This window comes from Phyllostomus discolor, chromosome 4 (genome assembly GCF_004126475.2).
Source record: "Phyllostomus discolor isolate MPI-MPIP mPhyDis1 chromosome 4, mPhyDis1.pri.v3, whole genome shotgun sequence".
In the NCBI taxonomy this organism is placed as follows: Eukaryota; Metazoa; Chordata; class Mammalia; order Chiroptera; family Phyllostomidae; genus Phyllostomus; species Phyllostomus discolor.
In genome coordinates, this window is record NC_040906.2 from 195528605 (window position 1) to 195546010 (window position 17406).

Sequence of the window (17406 nt, forward strand, 5' to 3'; positions counted from 1 at the left end):
TGGATAAATTTATTCCCAAGTGTTTTTTGTGATGTTACTGTAAATTTAATTGTTTTCTTAATTTCATTTTCAGATTGTTTATTGCCAGTGTACAGAGGTACAATTGATTTTTGTATATTGATCTTGTGCAAAGCTTGCTGAACTCATTTATTCATTCTGAAAGTTTTTAAGTGGGTTCCGTAGAATTTTCCATATACAAGATCATGTCATCTGTGAATATAGTTTTACTTCTTTCTTTCCAGTCTGGATACTTTGTATTTCTTGCCTGTTTTCCCTGGCCAGAACATCCTGTAGAGTGTTGACTAGAAATGGACAGAGTGGACAGGGCCTTTCTTTTTCCCAAGCTTAGCAGGAAAGCATTCCGTCTTTCAGCATAAAGTGTGATATTAAGTGTGATATTAAGTGTGGGTTGTTCATAGATGCCCTTAGTCAGGTTGAAGAAGTACTCTTCCCACTGAGTAGTTTATGATGATAGTGCTGGATTTTGTCGAAGACTTTTTTCTGTGTTCATGGAAGGGATCATGTGGTTTTTGTCCTTTGTTCTAATGTATAGTATTTGATTTGTGAGCTTTTTGAGCATAGGGTTGTTTACTCATTTTAATGCCTTATTTAACTTGGCTAGGAACTGTTCCTCTCCCATAGCTATAGTCTCTCAAATGTTTTTTGGATGATAATTTTACACATGAAGATTTTGTAAGGAGGCTGGCCGAAAATTTCAACTAGAATTTGTAGAGTACTCTAGCTTTTGGCTTATTCCGCAGGGTGGTAGTGCTTCATTGTTAACATTAGTAGGTATTCATTACCTTAACTAATATGAAACCTGAATCTAGAAAAAATATATGATTGGCATATTGTTTATGCCTAATTGGTTTTTATAGTGTTTACTTGCTACTAAGAGTTACATTTGGTCTAATTTTATACTATTACACTAGTCTGACTTTATTATTATATACCCAGTTTGTAAAAATACTGATTGGACATGCTTCCTCTATGTTTATTCTCCTATTTTAAAATAAAGTAAGTTGGGAATTGACTAGGAATTCCTAAAGTAAGTTAGGAATAGTAAGTGTAAAAATTGACTGTGTGTATGTGTGTGCTCATGTATTTAAGGCACAGTGCCTGGAATTCAATAGATACTCAGTAAGTATTTCTTATATTAAGAAAATAGATTTATCATCTTAGCTAGAAATAAATGACTATATTTAATCTCATAAAAAAGTATAGTTTTGTCTGGAATAGCGCTGTCTATAAAATAAGCATAACACTTTTCTCGATCTCCATGTAACTACATTTCTGGATTTTACAAACACTTTTCATTGTCTTTGAGTAAAATATTGATTGATGCCCACAACATGCTAAAGTTTCAAGACTGGCAGGCTGTTTCCCATGAGGCCCAAATTAATACAACTATTTGCTTGTCCTTTAGTTACCAACAGTCAGTTTTTTTTATTCCCAAATCTGTTTGCATTTAATATTTGATATTATAATGACATAATTAATAACATACAAATTGATGAAATAGGAATGTAAAAAGAGAGGGTTTTTAATATGTAAAAACCTATAGTGAATATTTTGGAAAAACTTCATGAAGGTCAATCACCTAAAATTTCTTTTCTTATGTTATGTGGATAAAATAACAGTAGACAATTGGAAAAGAAATCATAAAACTATATGAATGCTGTACTCTGATTGGGTTGCCAGTATCTTTAAAGTTCCATTTGAAAAATTAAATATAAATCTTATACCTGGGTAGTTACGGTTATGTTTTTTATTCAAGAAAAATAATGCTGAACTCTAGTTAATAGAGCCACACTTAAAGAAAACATCTTTGACTAATATCATAAGATTAGCAAAATTATGTTTTATGTGTAAATAGCATGTAAGGTAAGTAGAATTTTTATGATTCTGCACAATAGCTCACATTTTTTATGACCTTAGTTATCAGTCCTGATCTGATTATGTAAGAGAAGTTTTACACTAGTCATATAAAATGGGAATAAGAGAATCTGCTAATTGGTACCAGGAAGAATAATTTATCTGGGAAGATTTGAATTAGACTCATTTTACTGAATAAAAGGGCAAAGTCTTTGCTGTCATCTGAGAAAAAACGAGTGAACAGAGATGAAGACATTTCTTTCGTTATCCTACTAGTGTGTGATTGGGCACCACCAGGTGCCAGTAGTAGCAATTTGAAATCTAGTTTCCTGTAGTTGCATTTGGGCAATTTGTGTAGTAAATATACTACTATCGATGATAATAATGATCAATTCAAAGTGTTTAAAGAGTGTGGTGCTGTTGGCTAAATATGTTCAGTTAGTCTAAACATATTTAGCCAACATGTTGGCCAACATGAAGTCACTCTGTGACTTTATAAAATAATAGAAGAGTTAATTGTTAGTAATAAAATGAAAAAATCTGTTGAATATAAATACCACCTAGAAATATTTCTAGAAGTCAAAAAGAAAAAAATGGCTAGAGAATAGGAATTTAATCTTTGTTGCAATTATTTTTAATTAAGAATAATCCTAGGACATGTGTAAATGGAATGTAGAAATACTCAGGTCATTCTATACCTGAGTGTGAATTTATATAGAGTGCTATTGTTTTATTAAGTCCCATGAAATTTTATTTTTATATTTAGTTTTTTACTTTGTATTAATATTTATCGAGTAGTGTAAAGTATATTATTAAAGCAGCATATTAAAATGACTAACATCTCATTTCAAGTTTATAAAGGATAAAAGCATATAACAACAGCTGATACATAAGATCTATAAGTGTTTTTATTTGTTCTTTACTCACCATATCTTATTAAGCAAGAGCGTAGACTTCGGAGCTAGAATGTGATTCAGATTCCATCTCTGCTATTTTCTAGTTGTGTGACTTGGGGCAAGTTACTTAATTTCTTTGTGCTGCAGTATTTTTTCTGTTCATATGAGGTGAAATTATATATTCTTCATGGATTTTAAGAATTAAATTAGTTAAAGTATGTAATATGTTTATAAAATGCCTACCAAGAAAATGCTTTGTGTTTGCTGTTATTATATACAGATTCATAGAAATTTGCATTTTAATCTCTCTTCAAGCCTGTTGTAGAAATTGACATAGTCATTGGTGAGATAACATCATGCCACATAGTTACGTGGCTCTTCATTATATTTTTAGTGTAAACTATTTTAGAATAACCCTACAGGAATGAAAAATTCCTGAAAAAGAATTATTTAAGAGCAATATTCCAAAATAACATTTGTCTGCCTTTCAGATTCCTCATCTTTTTATTTTAAGTGAAAGAAAACAGTTGGGCCAGAGTAAAGCTGTATAAATATGTACTATTTTGTTTCTGTTTATTGCTGTTTTAAATCCTTCATTTTTTCCTAATACTGTCTTACTTCTTTTAGATCTGTAGTCATTGAACATTCAGATTTTCAACAGAGACTACCTGATTAGTTTGATGTGTAATAAACCTAACTCTAAATGTAGGCCTCAGTAAGTAGCATGTATTGACTCTCAGGTCATTGGAATATTTATGAGTCTGTTACAATATTGACCAAATTTCTATAAAAAGCCCACACATACCATAAACTCCTTAATGGAATTAATGACAGCTTTGGTCGTCCAGGAGTAGAATGTTATTGTCAGCATGACAGCGGAGCCGCAGTAATCCAGCTCCAGTTCCTGATTAATGAGGTTAGTGGACTGCTTTAATCTCTCCTACCTATGTATGACTTAGAGCCACATCTCGTCTTCAAGATTTTTTGAATTCATTCATATTGAAATATGTAAACAAAAAACTAATTTCTTACAGTTCAGAGATAATAGTAATTCACCACAAGACATCATTTTGGACAGTTATATAAATGATGTTTCTCAAAACAGCGTTGCAAATAGAATGGTGTAAGCTAAATCTTTGTGGTAGAGGGTGCTGCATTTAAATTTTATTTCAGTTGATATTGAAAGTTATAAAACATAAAAATCGATATTAAAATGTTTTTTAAAATGGAATTTATTATAAATAACAAAATGTACTTCTCGAATGAGTTTTGAAACACAACCAGGAAACCAAAATCCATTAGAAACTGACTATTGTCCAAAGTTCTTGATGTGTCACTTGTTGGTTGAAGTAATTGATGATACCTTTTTTTTTTTCATAGAGTGCAAAGTTTGGAAGGAGTTAGACAAACCCCATTTTATCAGCAGAGTAAACAATGTGTTCGCAGGTTTTAAAAAGTATGATCGGCTCTGAGAATAGATGCTTACTGTAAGTAGTGACAGGCAGCAAAAGCTGGTCATAAAAGGAAGAAAGAGAAATTATTCCAGAAACGACTTGGTGATTTTTACCTGTGAAGATAATTATGGACATCATTTTTCTCTTAAATTCTTAAATGTATATGAGAGAAAGAAAATACTCAGTACCTCTGGCTTTTGATAAATGTTTTGTTCATATCAAAAGATTAAAAGTATCATGAGCGTAAAGAGTTAAAGAAAAAATATTCAGCAAAATTAGGATCCAAATAAAATGCAATTGTGTGGGTTTTTCAGGGTAAGAGGAAGCATTTTTGTTTTTTTTTTTAACCTTAGTATGCTCCATAGAGCTGCATGAAGTGTTAAAAAAAGGTTGTCAATCCCATATATGAAGACTCAGATTTTTTTCCTTTTTAAAAAATTTTCTTATTTTGAAATAATTGAGACTAGCTGTTAGTTTCAAAATAGAGAGGTCTTGTGCATTTTTTTCCTCCAGCTTCTCCTATAGTAACATTTTACATAACAATAGTACAATAATAGTACAGTATTTGTAAATTGTATTCTATATAAAATACATTGTACTTTATTTTTAAGGGAGCTCTTGTGAGTGCCTTGGCTGATGACACGTTACATTTATGGAATTTACGTCAAAAGAGACCTGCCATACTTCATTCACTTAAATTTTGCAGAGAAAGGTGAGAATCTCTTGGTTTTCATATATAAGTGTGTGTATATATGTGTATAAACATATCACATATATATATATGTATTTGCTATTCTGTGTTGAAATATTTTCTTTGAATTTTGTTCTTTGATATTATTTTCTTGTGATGGATTTTATCCTAAACATAATTCAGAACAACTAAGGATGTCCAGTGAATAGTAAGTTTTCTTCCTTTCAGATCCATCTTCCCCTCCAGAGGCAACCACATAAATTTCTTTTGTGTCGTTTTAGAAATACTTGCAGTCTTTCTATATAAGCAAAAATCTCTGCATAACTTTTTTCTGCATAAAAGGGAAGGCGTTACATATTTTCTCTGTAACTTTATCTGATAGATTGTTGCATATTGGCACTTTTAAACCGTCCTTAGTCATTTTCATAAGTGCATGATACTCCACTGTATGGAAATGCCATAATGTGTTCAGTCAGTCTTTGTTATTAACGGGCATTTATGTCATTTTCTGTCTGCTGTTCATTTTGCTGTGTTGTATTATGTTACATATATGCCTATCCACATTAATGAACATGTCTGTAAGATGCTTGTAGAGTGGAACAGCTTGGTCACAGAAATCCCTCATATGATGTGTGTTTGTGCTTTCATTGGAAAGGCATATCACACTCCAATTTTATTAAATATTCTTCCTTATTTTCTTATAGTACTTTTAAAGTTGCACTTGTCATGCTTAATATTTGACTTAAATGGAACTTACTTTTGAATGAAATGTGAGTAGGAATATAGTCACCTTCCTGTCCCCAATTGCTTGTGAGACCTACTTTTTGATTTATATATATAAAATCCATATGTATATATGTGTATGTGTCTGTATATGAGTATATGTTACATCTGTATGTGTAAAAGAAATGTGGGTCCAGCTGGTCTCTGAATGCAGTGGAGTAAGTGTGTTTGGGCCATGTTTGTTGGAAGACAGGCGTCAGGCCATGGTTCTGCTTTGATAAGTGTCAGTCTGTTGAGGTTGTATGACCAGGTCAGTCTCATCGAGAGTCTCTACTTCTGCCCGCACTGGCCTTCAAAGTATGCAAACTAGGCTACTGGGAATATAGAAGTTCAGTCCCCCATACAATGAAGACAAGCCTTGTCAACAGCAAGGCATATCTTTATTGTATGGAGGGGCATGATGGGGGACAGAGGCCAGAGCTGGCAGGGGGTCAGCAGCAAAGTTTGTTCTTGGGCTACATCTTGTCTGAGAAGGTAAGTCACCTAGTGGCTTTAGTTGAATCATGGCATTACTTCTAAGAAAGAGAGGGACAGAGGTGAAGGAAGAGTTAATGGAAGGAGGGAGGGGTAAGATTAGGGAGGAAGAGTAAGCAAAAAGTCAAGGTTCAGTTCTTTTCTACCTGCTGGGAGTAGAGCCAGCCTCTCAACTTGCAGGGCAGAGCTCCTCAGTCTGCTAGCCAGCTGGATCTCAGGGGGCGCCTACTTCAGCCTCAAATGTGATGGAGTGGGAGGAGATAGTGGTGGGCATCTCAGTGCCAGGACACATACCTTTGTTGTCAGTCTCATACCACCTGCTGCAGATGAAAGTAGACCTGGCAGAGTAGTTGTCAGCCTGGCTTGATTTTATCCCCCGGAGGGCATGTGGCAATGTCCGGAGATGTTTTTTGTTGTCACAGGTGGGGGTGGGGGTGAGCCGTGCTTCTGACGTCTAGTGAACAAAGACCGGGAATGCTGCCAGACACGGTCTGAAATGCACAAAACAGTACCCTGTTACAAAGAGTCGTCAAGCCCAAAGTAATAATACTGTCAAAGTTAAGAAACTGTGACCTACAGTACATCAAAAATTATGTCATTTGGTCAGTACAGTACTATAGAAGTTCTCTTTATTTATTTTAATTTTTAATTGTATTTTTTCACTGTGATTTAGTCCCCTTTTGTCCTCCTCCCCCCGCTGTAATCACCACACTGTTGTCTGTGTTCAAGAGTCCTTTTTCCTTTTTGTTCAATCCCTCTGCCCCCTAAACCCCTCTCTTCCCCGCTTAGCATCATACTGCTCTCTGAGTCTGTATTTTACTCGTTAGTTCAGTGTGTTCGTTAGATTCCACATATGACTGAAATCATGGGATTTGTTTTTCTCTGGCTGGCTTATTTCACTCAGCATAATGTTCTCCAGGTCCATCCATGCTGTTGCAAAGGGTAAAATTTTTTTTCTTTTTTACAGCTGAGCAGTAATCCATTGTGTAAATGTCCCATAGTTGTTTTATCCACACAACTGTTGATGGACACTTGGGCTGCTTCCATATCTTGGCGATTGTATATAATGCTGCAGTGGACATGGGGGTGCCGATGTTCTTTTGTGGAAGTTCTCTTAAAACTACCACTCACTGTAGAGATTCTGCCAGAATGTAGGATTCCAGCAGAATAATACTGACACCTTATTTGCTAGTGTCATCTCCATATTCCTCACTGGGATATAGGAATGTCACAGTATGTAGTCCAAGTTCATGAACAAGTACACTGCAGGTTATCGTGCTACATCATCACGGAGAGAGAGGGTCAAACCTCAAGGAGTCTCAGAGTCAGGAATTGATAATGGTCAGGTATGGAGTAAGGCTCTGCAGCACCTCTAAGGATGGTATCCAAGAAGCTTTGGTAAACATGGGTGAGGAACCCTGAGCTAGTCTGTAAGGTGCTTGTAGGCACAGATCTTGACCGACAGAAGGAGCCTTTGTGTCGAGTGCGAAGGAGTGGCCCTTCTTGGTGGATGCAGCCTCCCAGAGTCTCCCACACCTCCCCTTGGTTGAGTGCTGTCATTCAGGGCACAGCCTGCACAGTGGTGTGCCCTGGTCCCAAAAGTTACACAACTGAACTGAACTGATGGGGTTCCCAGTTTTAATTGCTGTCCCATGCCCATTTATTTTATAGTTAGAGAATGCTCACTGTGTGCCAGCTTAATGCTAGCTGCTGAGCACACTTGTAGATGAAACCCGGCTGACCAGCACAACCTAGGTGGTCCAGTTCAGGATTCAGCTTCTGCTTGACCTTCATTAAGGCAACAATAAATAATACTATATAGCATGAGTACCTGGTCCTTGAAGATCACCCTTGGAATGAAATTTTCAAAGATGGCTACAGACTTGTATGGCAGCTCTTGGATGTAAAATGCCAAGAAAAGGCCCTGGTGCCTCCTGGGTGAACCGTGGTTTATTCTCTCACTACTGAAGTTCAGATCTCCTCACACTGCAGGAAGGAGAGACATGGCATTTGGAATAGCCTGCTTCTTCTCCGCACCTGGCTGCAGGTGGGGAGGGGAAGGGGGAGTAGAGGCTGTCCTCTGCTCTAGGAATCTGTCCCCAGTCAGAAGACTTTTTCTGCCCCTCAGTCTGAGTTCTGAGCCATTCAGGACTTTTCAAATGCCCTGATGGAAGCGTTCTGTTGGGACAAATTCCTGTCATTCCCTGGCCGTCCTTCCCATCTCCCGCCTTCGTAAGAACCATTCTTTTATGTATAGAACTAACTTCTTTATGTTCAGTGTTTATATCTGTGTAAGTCAGGATAGTCTGGGTTATGCTATCGTAACAAATACTCTCAAAATCTTAATGACTTAATGACCTACATGGGTTTGCTGGAACTCTGTTCCGTTTCATTACAGTCTTCCAGAATCCTGGTGGAGGAACGGTCTTTACAGTATTGCCAGTCACTGTAACACAGGAAGAAAGAGAATATGATGAAGCTCTCATTGGCTCTTAAAGCTTCTGCCTGGAACTTATATATATATCTCTTCCTCTCTCATTTTGTGGGCCAGAGCAAGTCATACGACCATCCCTAATTTTAGTCATATAACCAGAAAGAGAAAAAAGCTGAATTCTTTTTTTTTTAAAGATTTTATTTATTTATTTTTTTAGAGAGGGAAGGGAGGGAGAAAGAGCAACATCAATGTGTGGTTGCTGGGGGCCATGGCCTGCAACCCAGGCATGTGCCCTGACTGGGAATCGAACCTGTGACACTTTGGTTCACAGCCCGTGCTCAATCCACTGAGCTATGCCAGCCAGGGCCAAAAGCTGGATTCTTTGTGAATACTTATAATGATTACCACACTGCTTATTTTGTTGTTGACACTGAAGTAAAATAAGCAGGAACTTAATTAGTTTTCTCTTTACTTAATGATGGATTTGGGTTAACTTAATAGTTAAATTACTTTATTTCATCATTATGCTATTTACATGTTTTCTTCTGAAGCAAAGAAAGCTAGACAAAATATGAAAAGTTTATAAATGGCTTTTTTATTACATTCTGAACAATTATAAAATAATTTAAACTTAAGGTTTTAAGTTTAAGGTTTTAAGGTTTTTATTACAATATGTCTTATTTTTAAGTAGTTAAATTTTTCTTATTTTAGTAGAAATTTATAGACATACAGAAATTATATGTGGTGATTTAAATTGCATTTTTTCATAATGTAGGGTTTTTTTAGTTTTTGTTATATGTGCTAAAATATACAGCGTAAAACTTACTATCTTAACCACTTTTAAGTGTACTGTACATTTACATTCTTATGTAACCATGTAATACAGATATTTTAATATGATTTTACTTTTATGTGTTTAAGAAAAAAATATAGAAAGTGTAGTCCCAAGTCTTGGTTTAATTCTATGAACTTGGGCTCATACTTCACTGGACCCAAGAATTCACATCAGTGAGTTCTTACTTCACTGATTCGTGTGTTGGTGTCCTAATTTGCAGAAAAGTTTCCCCTCTGATTCATGTAGTCTTTACTATTTCTTTTCCCTCAAATATTAAAATGCTTTGCCCTTTTATCCCAGTTTTTTCTATAGATGATTATCGAACGTGTCTTATTATGTGTCAGCTTAATGCCGACTCCTGAGCTTACGAGGAAGGAGCCCCTCAAAACAGAATTTATTTATTAAAAATCGTGTATTTATTTGTACATGTTTAAACTTCAGTCGCTTTCAAAGTACTCTCCATTGGGTGCAATACACCTGTTGCATCCAATCGTTAAAAAACATTAGAGATGTTTTTTCCATTGCTCAAAACTCTTTTTTTAACTTGTTGGTTTTGGTGCCTTTTAGTGGTTCTGCCATTTTTTGTTTCACCTCTTCCATATCAACAAAATGTTTCCCTTTGAAGACATTTTTTTCATCCAGGGAAACAAAAAAGAAGTCTCTCTGGGTGAAATCAGGTGAATGTGGAGGGAGGGGCACGGGGGCCATGCGGTTTTTGGTCAAAGGCTGCTGCACACTCAGTGTGGTGTGGGCAGGTGGGCTCGTAAATCACCCGTCATGAAATGGGCAAACACTTTGAAAGTTTTCGAAACAAATTCACTGAAGCTGAATGCAGCCTTTCACAACAGTGCTAGCTGGTCTGCTGATACAGATGGGTTCCTAGAATACTCAGGTAGCTGGGGAAGCCTGTACTACAAGGGGCCCACCCTCCAGAAGATAATTCTGGTTTTTGCAGGTTCCCTCTTGTACATTTATAAACAAGACAGACTTGGGCCTTGTGATTAGGACCTTGGTCAGACTTAAGATTCCCAGATGCCCAATAAAATGACATTTGTTTGTATGAAGTAAATATATATCTCAGTTTCCACAGAATGATTTTGAATTGAGCAATAATACAAACTTATGAATGTCCTCCTTGGTTAGCAGCCAGCTTATACAAGTTCCGTTTTTACCATATTTAGTCACTTATCTTAAAATGTGATTTTCTCTGTTACCTGAGAAGCAGTATACCGTAGTGGTTACACCTGCAGACTCTGGAGGTAAACTACGTATGTTGAATCTTAGTTCATAGACCAGTCACTTGTAACTATACCCATTTTGTTGTCTATAAAATGGATAATTATGATCTCACAAAAATCCTAAGATTCATGTTATAAAGTTAATATGTATAAAGTAAGAAATATGTATAAAGCACATACAATAGTTTATAGTATGTAGAAATTACCTATAATTATTTTTGTTTTTAAAGGTATTGGATTTTTATTCAACAATACTTTTGTAACTTGGAATATCTGCATTAACTTAAGAGATTTTATTTAGTGTTTATAGAATCAACTAATTGGAAAAGGAAAATTGGAAAAGGTCTTCAGTAAATGAGTGGGGAGGTAGAGGGGCATAGTTCAGTCCCTAACAGGGAAGGAGGCTGAAACCAAAAAGGATACAATACAGAATATTTTTTAATCATAAAAAGCAAAAATACTTTGAAAGTTGGAAAATACAGTGTTTTAAATGTCTTTTTTGAATAGCATGTAGCTTATTGTGCCAATTGCCAGGTTCATGTCTCATTAGGAATTTATCTTTTATACGGTTTACACCACAATAAATAATTTACCAGCAGTAGTAGCTGCATCATCTAAATCCCCTGCAACCTGAAAAGTGTTGGCCATAGCAGTACATTGGTAGGGAACCTTGGAGGCATGGCCTTGGATGTCTTACACCTGATAAGGATTGAATCGTGTTTTCCAAAAGATGTTGAAATCCTAACCCCAGTATTTGTGACTATAACCTTATTTGGAAATAGGGTCTTTGTGGGTGTAAGCAAGTTAATACGAAGTTATTAAGGTGGACCTTATCTAATATGAGTGGTGTTCTTACAAGAAGAGGAGAAGAGAGACAGACAGACAGGGTGATCATCGTGTAAAGACGGGGTAGGGATTGACACTTGAGTCCCTGCAAACCAGGGAATGCCAAGGACACCTGGCAGCACCAGAAGCTGGGGGAGCCGGGGGGTGGGACACACGTCCTCTGGAGCCTTCAGAGCAAGCCTGGCCCTGCTGACACCTTGGTTTCTGCTGGCTACTAGCCTCTAGAACTCCGGAAGAATAAATCCCTATTGTTTTAAGCCACCTACTGTGTGGTCATTTTTGTTGATGGCATCTCTAGGAAACTGATATATGTCTCCTTCATTCCTCTTGCTTCATATTGGTGAACCTCGTTGTAATGCACCTTTGGGTTTATACATGTAAGAAGAGATAGTTTGTTTATGTCGAAATTGAGAGTTTGACAGGCATATTCTGTTGGGTAATTGCCTTATATATTATGTTTCATTTAGCTTCTACTTTGCTTTTTTCCTCTAATTGGGAGGCAGTCATAGGTTTATAAGCAGCTGCAACTATCTACTAGTCTTTTCTCATTGCCTTGAGTTGACACGACAGTTATTCTCAACCATGTTAAATTTCTGCATTTATGAAGCCTTTTAAGACTGATGATTCAATTATATATATCGGCTTTTTTATTTAGATCCCACTATTATTGTCTAATAATTTTATCTCTTAATTCTATAATTCCTTATTGTTTATAAAACACTTTAACATTATTTATTCTCAGGGGTCAAGACAATTTCCTTTGTGAAATTTCAGAGAATAGAGTTTTCTTTGGCATAAGGATGTTAGGCACCTGAGTAACAGTCTTTATATTAAAATTAACATGTTTATTTTAAAGATAAATATTTTTCTTTTATCCTAACACTGATTTACAGTTTATTTCTAATACTGATTCATAACTCTTTCATTTGATGATAGATATAGCTATACATTTAGAGAATAAAATAAGCATGCATGCATCTTACACTAATGAGTAGGAATATATAGTATCACATGGAATACATTAATAATCAAAATTACATCCTAGCAATTATCAGTGGAGTATTAATGTCCAAAGTCCTCTTGAGAAAAAAACTGTTTGGCAAATGGAGTAATTCATTCGAGTACCAACACAGTAGAGGGAGAGTTGGTGCCTATAAGTACTTCAGGGACTGGCTTCTGCGCTGGCATCAGATTTTCATAAATAAATCAATGTAGGAAAAGAAACTTAATTTATCCCATTACATTCTCATCATAATACTACCTAAATATTATGCTTTTCATATGTATGAGGCTTGCAATTTGCTCAGTGCACATGAATAGGGAAGAGCTGTAAAAGAGTATTTGGCTAGATACCAGCCCTTAAAAAATGTATACAGGTCTTCCCGGGATTTTTAATTAATTCACTGCACATATTTCTGTGCAAGAAAAATTTTAATCATAATATTGGAACAAATCAGAGACCTAGAATTACAGTTTTTGTGGTAATTGCATCATATCAGCAAAATATTTTCTTTGAAAGCAGCGTAATGAGAAGTGTACAAGCATTAGACATGAGAGCAATTTGGTGGGATGATATTCAGGACTGGAATGCAGAAATGGAGTGGTATCCAGGCCTGGTAGGAAAGTACACAGAGGGATCTACTTCTCTGGGCCCAGTTCTAATCTACAAAGAGAATTGGTTGGTGACATGGAAATGATGAGTCACCTTGGGACTCTGAGTATAGAGAACCATGTGCTGAGACAAATTTAAAAAGAAAAAAAAATCTGTGTTTCAGGAAAGACAATTGTGATTTGATGACCTTGAGGCTGTAAAAGGAAGGATGCTTAAGAAGTGTTGGATAACTTCCTAGAATAAAATTATACATAACAACTAAGAAATTCTGACAAGGAAATTGGGAAAGACATTCAAAGAGATTGGTCTCGTTGCACAAGGGCCTTAAAATGCGCTTAAGGTATAAAAAGGTTATATGGAAGAAGGGGCTAGTAATCAGTGGTGAGTATAAGAGCATTTTAGCTTTGCCCATCAGCATGACCTAAGTCTGGTGGAAAATACCAGAGAAAATAATGAATGAAAAACTTTGTTTTTATGCTTAGGGCAAAGAGGGGTGGCCACAGGTAGGTTTCAAGTATAATACAAAGAAATAATACAATAATTAATACAAGAATAAACTCTATGTTTCACATAATTGCAACCATAAATGTACTTTTGCCCACCACAGTGTATTATTCCTCTAACTGTATGAATGCAATACTGCCTCAGAAAAATTATATCTTAGACTGCTGAAAGGACTGTAAAATTACTGGTTGGCTTAGGAGTAGTATAAAATGGGAGTAGTGCTTCATATTTGGAAATAAGGAAAAAAAAACACTTTAGAAGGTTAATTAAGTTCGGTTCACCAAACATTGCCTACCTTCTGTGTACCAGGGATTATGCTGGGTATTGAGATAACAAAGATGAATAAAATGCTTGAATAGTTTATGTTAAATACTGGAAGGATAGAATACATATTGAATATAATGTTGAAATCATTAGGGGAAGAAAAAAGGAAATGAAGGAAATTAATAAATAGAAGTTAAGGAAAAAAGATAAAAATCATAGAAAGAGATCCTAAACAGGATGGGAAAACTAAGTTCAATTATATTGGTAGTAAAATCATTGACTTTTAGATTTGATTAAAAACTAAAAAAAATGCAACAGTTGAGCTGTTTATAAAGTATATACTAAAGAATGATTACGTTATTTTGCCGTGTATAATTGACTCCCATGTATAATGCACACCCACATTTCTGTGTGCATTATACATGGGATTATGATACCCCTGGTATGTAATCATTATACCCATGTATAATGTGCATTCTTATTTTTCCCTCAAAAATTTGGACAAAAAACTGCACATTATACATGACAGAATATAGTTCTCAGTTTGAAAGCAAATGAAAGGGAAAAAACAGCATGTCATGAAATTTTGTTTCTAGAAATAACACTAGCAAAAATATATAAGATCTATCTATATAGAGAAAATATCAAAACTTTATTGAAGGACTAAAAGATGATAAACATTTGAAGAACTTCATAGGAAGGAATACTCAAGTTGTAAAATATGTTACTTCTCACCAAAATCTATACATTCAGTACTATTACAATCAAAATTTTAACAGGATTGTTCATGGGACTTAAGCTGATCCTGAAATTTTTGTGGAGAAAAGAAGGGCCTGGACAGTTTTGAAAAGAAATATGAGATTGTGGCACTTAAATTGTATTAAATTGTAGAAATTAAAATGGCATAATAATTAGAAGGAGACAAATGGATAAAAGCACAGTAAAGGGATCCAGAGTCATATGTATTCAGAGACAGATACTTATATGACAAAGGTGATATTACAAACAGAAAAAAAGATGCAGTAAATAAAAAATGCTGTGACAACTCTTACGAATATGGAAAAAAGTGGTCCCTACCTCATAACTAAAATGAGTTGTAAACCAGTTAAACACTTAAATATGAAGTGACCACAGAGAAATTAAACTTGGAAGAAAGTGATATAAGGAGTATTTGTAACATGGGCAGTGTGTGCCTCAATAGCATACACGAAAGAGTACAAGCTATATAGGAAAGGGGTTAAAAGTTTTTTACCATACGCTTACCATAAAGGTAAAAGACAAATTTCATCCACCAGCTGCTGATAGGTAGTAATGCAAGATTCAGAACAATTTGTACAATATCTTTAAAAAAAAGAAAAAAGTGACTTTCTCCCCATCAAAAAGTCCTTATGTATTCAATGTGTATTTTATGAACATGAAGAAAAAAATATGAAAGTTTATGTTGGTCCAGGCTTTTTTAATGACTTATGGAAACAGTAAATTTTGGAGGAATGAGAAAACATGATAAAAACTAATAAAATTATTTGATAATAGCAAACTTGCATAATGTACCCATAGGGTTATATTTATGTGTGTATGCATGTATATCTATAAGTATGTGTATGTATATACTTACACACGAACACATACATGTGTAGGAAGAGGAGGGAGGGAGGGAAAGTTCTTTAATAAAAAAAGACATAAGCTACAGGCTGGAAGATACTTAAAATACACCTATGCAATAAAGAGTACAATAAAGGAAAATCTGATATAAAAATAGAAAAATGTAGTTAACAGTTGCTGATGACCCTCCGGTTACTTTTGTTTTTCATATCATTTTTTATATAAAAACACTTTGGCATCTTCATTATTCAAAGTAAGATCATTCAAAATGGAACTTCGGAGTCTCCCATACAACAAGGAACAGTTTTCTCAGATGTTATTCATTATTTCTGTAGATATATGTTGTTTTTCTATTTGATATTTGCTGTTTCACTAACTGATACTCAGTTGATAATTATTTGTTGTTTAAGTACATTTTATTGATTATGCTGTTACAGTTGTCCCAGTTATTCCCCGCTACACCCCATTCACCTGGTACCCCCATTCCCTCCAGCTTCCTCCCCGTCTTAGTTCATGTCCATAGACCATTAATGTAAGTTCTTTGGCTGATCCATTACCTATACTGTTCTTAGCATCCCACTATTTTGTACCTACCAATTTGTGCTTCTTAATCTCCCCACTTTTACCTCCATTCTCCTCCTCCCCCTTTGCAATTGATAACCCTCCGAATGATCTCCATATCTATGATTCTGTTCCTGTCTGCTTCTTTGCTTAGTTTATTATTTGGATTAGATTATTGATAGTTGTGAATTTATTACCATTTTCATGTTCATCATTTTGATCTTCTTTTTCTTATATAATTCCCTCTAGAATTTCATAACACAGCGTTTTGGTGATGATGAACTCCTTTAGTTTTACCTTGTCTGGGAAGCACTTTATCTGCCCTTCCTTTCTGAATGATAGCTTTGCTGGATAGAGTAATCTTGGATGTAGGTCCTTGACTTTCATGACTTAGAATACTTTTCCAGTCCCTTCTAGCCTGTATAATTTCCTTTGAGAAATCAGGTGACTCCTATGGGAACTCTTTTGTAGGTTAACTCTGCTTTTCTCTTGCTGCTTTTAAGATTCTTTATCTTTAACCTTAGGCATTTTAATTACGATGTGTCTTGGTGTCTCTTTGGGTCCATCTTGTTTGGGACTCACTGTGCTTCTTGGACTTGTATGTCTGTTTCCTTCACCAGATTAGGAAAGTTTTCTTTCATTATTTTTTCAAATAAGTTTTCAATTTCTTGCTCTTTTCTCCTTCTGGCACCCCTGTGATTTGGATGTTGTTACCTTTAAAGATGTCTCCAAAGTTCCTAAGCCTATCCTCATTTTTTTGAATTCCTTTTCTTCCTGCTGTTCTGACTGGATGCTTTTTCCTTCCTTGTGTTCCAGATCATTGATTTCAATCTCAGCATCCTCTCCATTGTTGATTCCCTCTAGATTTTTCTTTATTTCACTTAATGCAAGCTTCATTTCTGCCTGGGTCTTTTTTATGCTGTTGAAGTACCCAGGAAGTTCCTGGAGCATCCTGATAACCAGTGTTTTGAACTATGAACTTGTTTATCTCCATTTCATTTAGTTCTTTTTCTGGGGTTTTGATCTGTTCTTTCATTTAGTCCATATTTCTTTGTCTCCTCATTTTGGCAGCCTCCCTTTGTTTGCTTCTATGTATTAGATAGAGCTGACTCCCTGTGTTAGCCATGTGGCCTGTTGTAGAAAAGGCACCTGTTAAATTGTATGGGGTGGAGCCTTAGGTAATCGCCAAGGTGGAGCAACACCTGTCGCTGCTCTGTTGCTCGGTGTGGGTGAGTGCTCTGAGAGGGGACAATGCTGCTGCCTAGCCTCTGGAGTTTTGCCTGTAAGGAATCCGTTTCCTGGCACTTGAACTTCACTTTTTCCCTGTATGCCATTGG

At 35.5% G+C, this 17406-nt stretch overlaps 1 protein-coding gene across 7 annotated transcripts in view; it reads left to right on the forward strand.

The window, feature by feature from the left end:
• Positions 1 to 17406, forward strand: part of STXBP5 (syntaxin binding protein 5) — a 131351-nt gene that overhangs the window by 19291 nt on the left and 94654 nt on the right. For all 7 annotated transcript variants that reach the window (XM_036024858.1, XM_028508813.2, XM_036024859.1 and 4 more), the window contains exons 3-4: positions 3606 to 3687; positions 4837 to 4937. In XM_036024858.1, coding sequence (XP_035880751.1) covers positions 3606 to 3687; positions 4837 to 4937 — 183 coding nt within the window. The remainder of the gene's footprint in view (positions 1 to 3605; positions 3688 to 4836; positions 4938 to 17406) is intronic.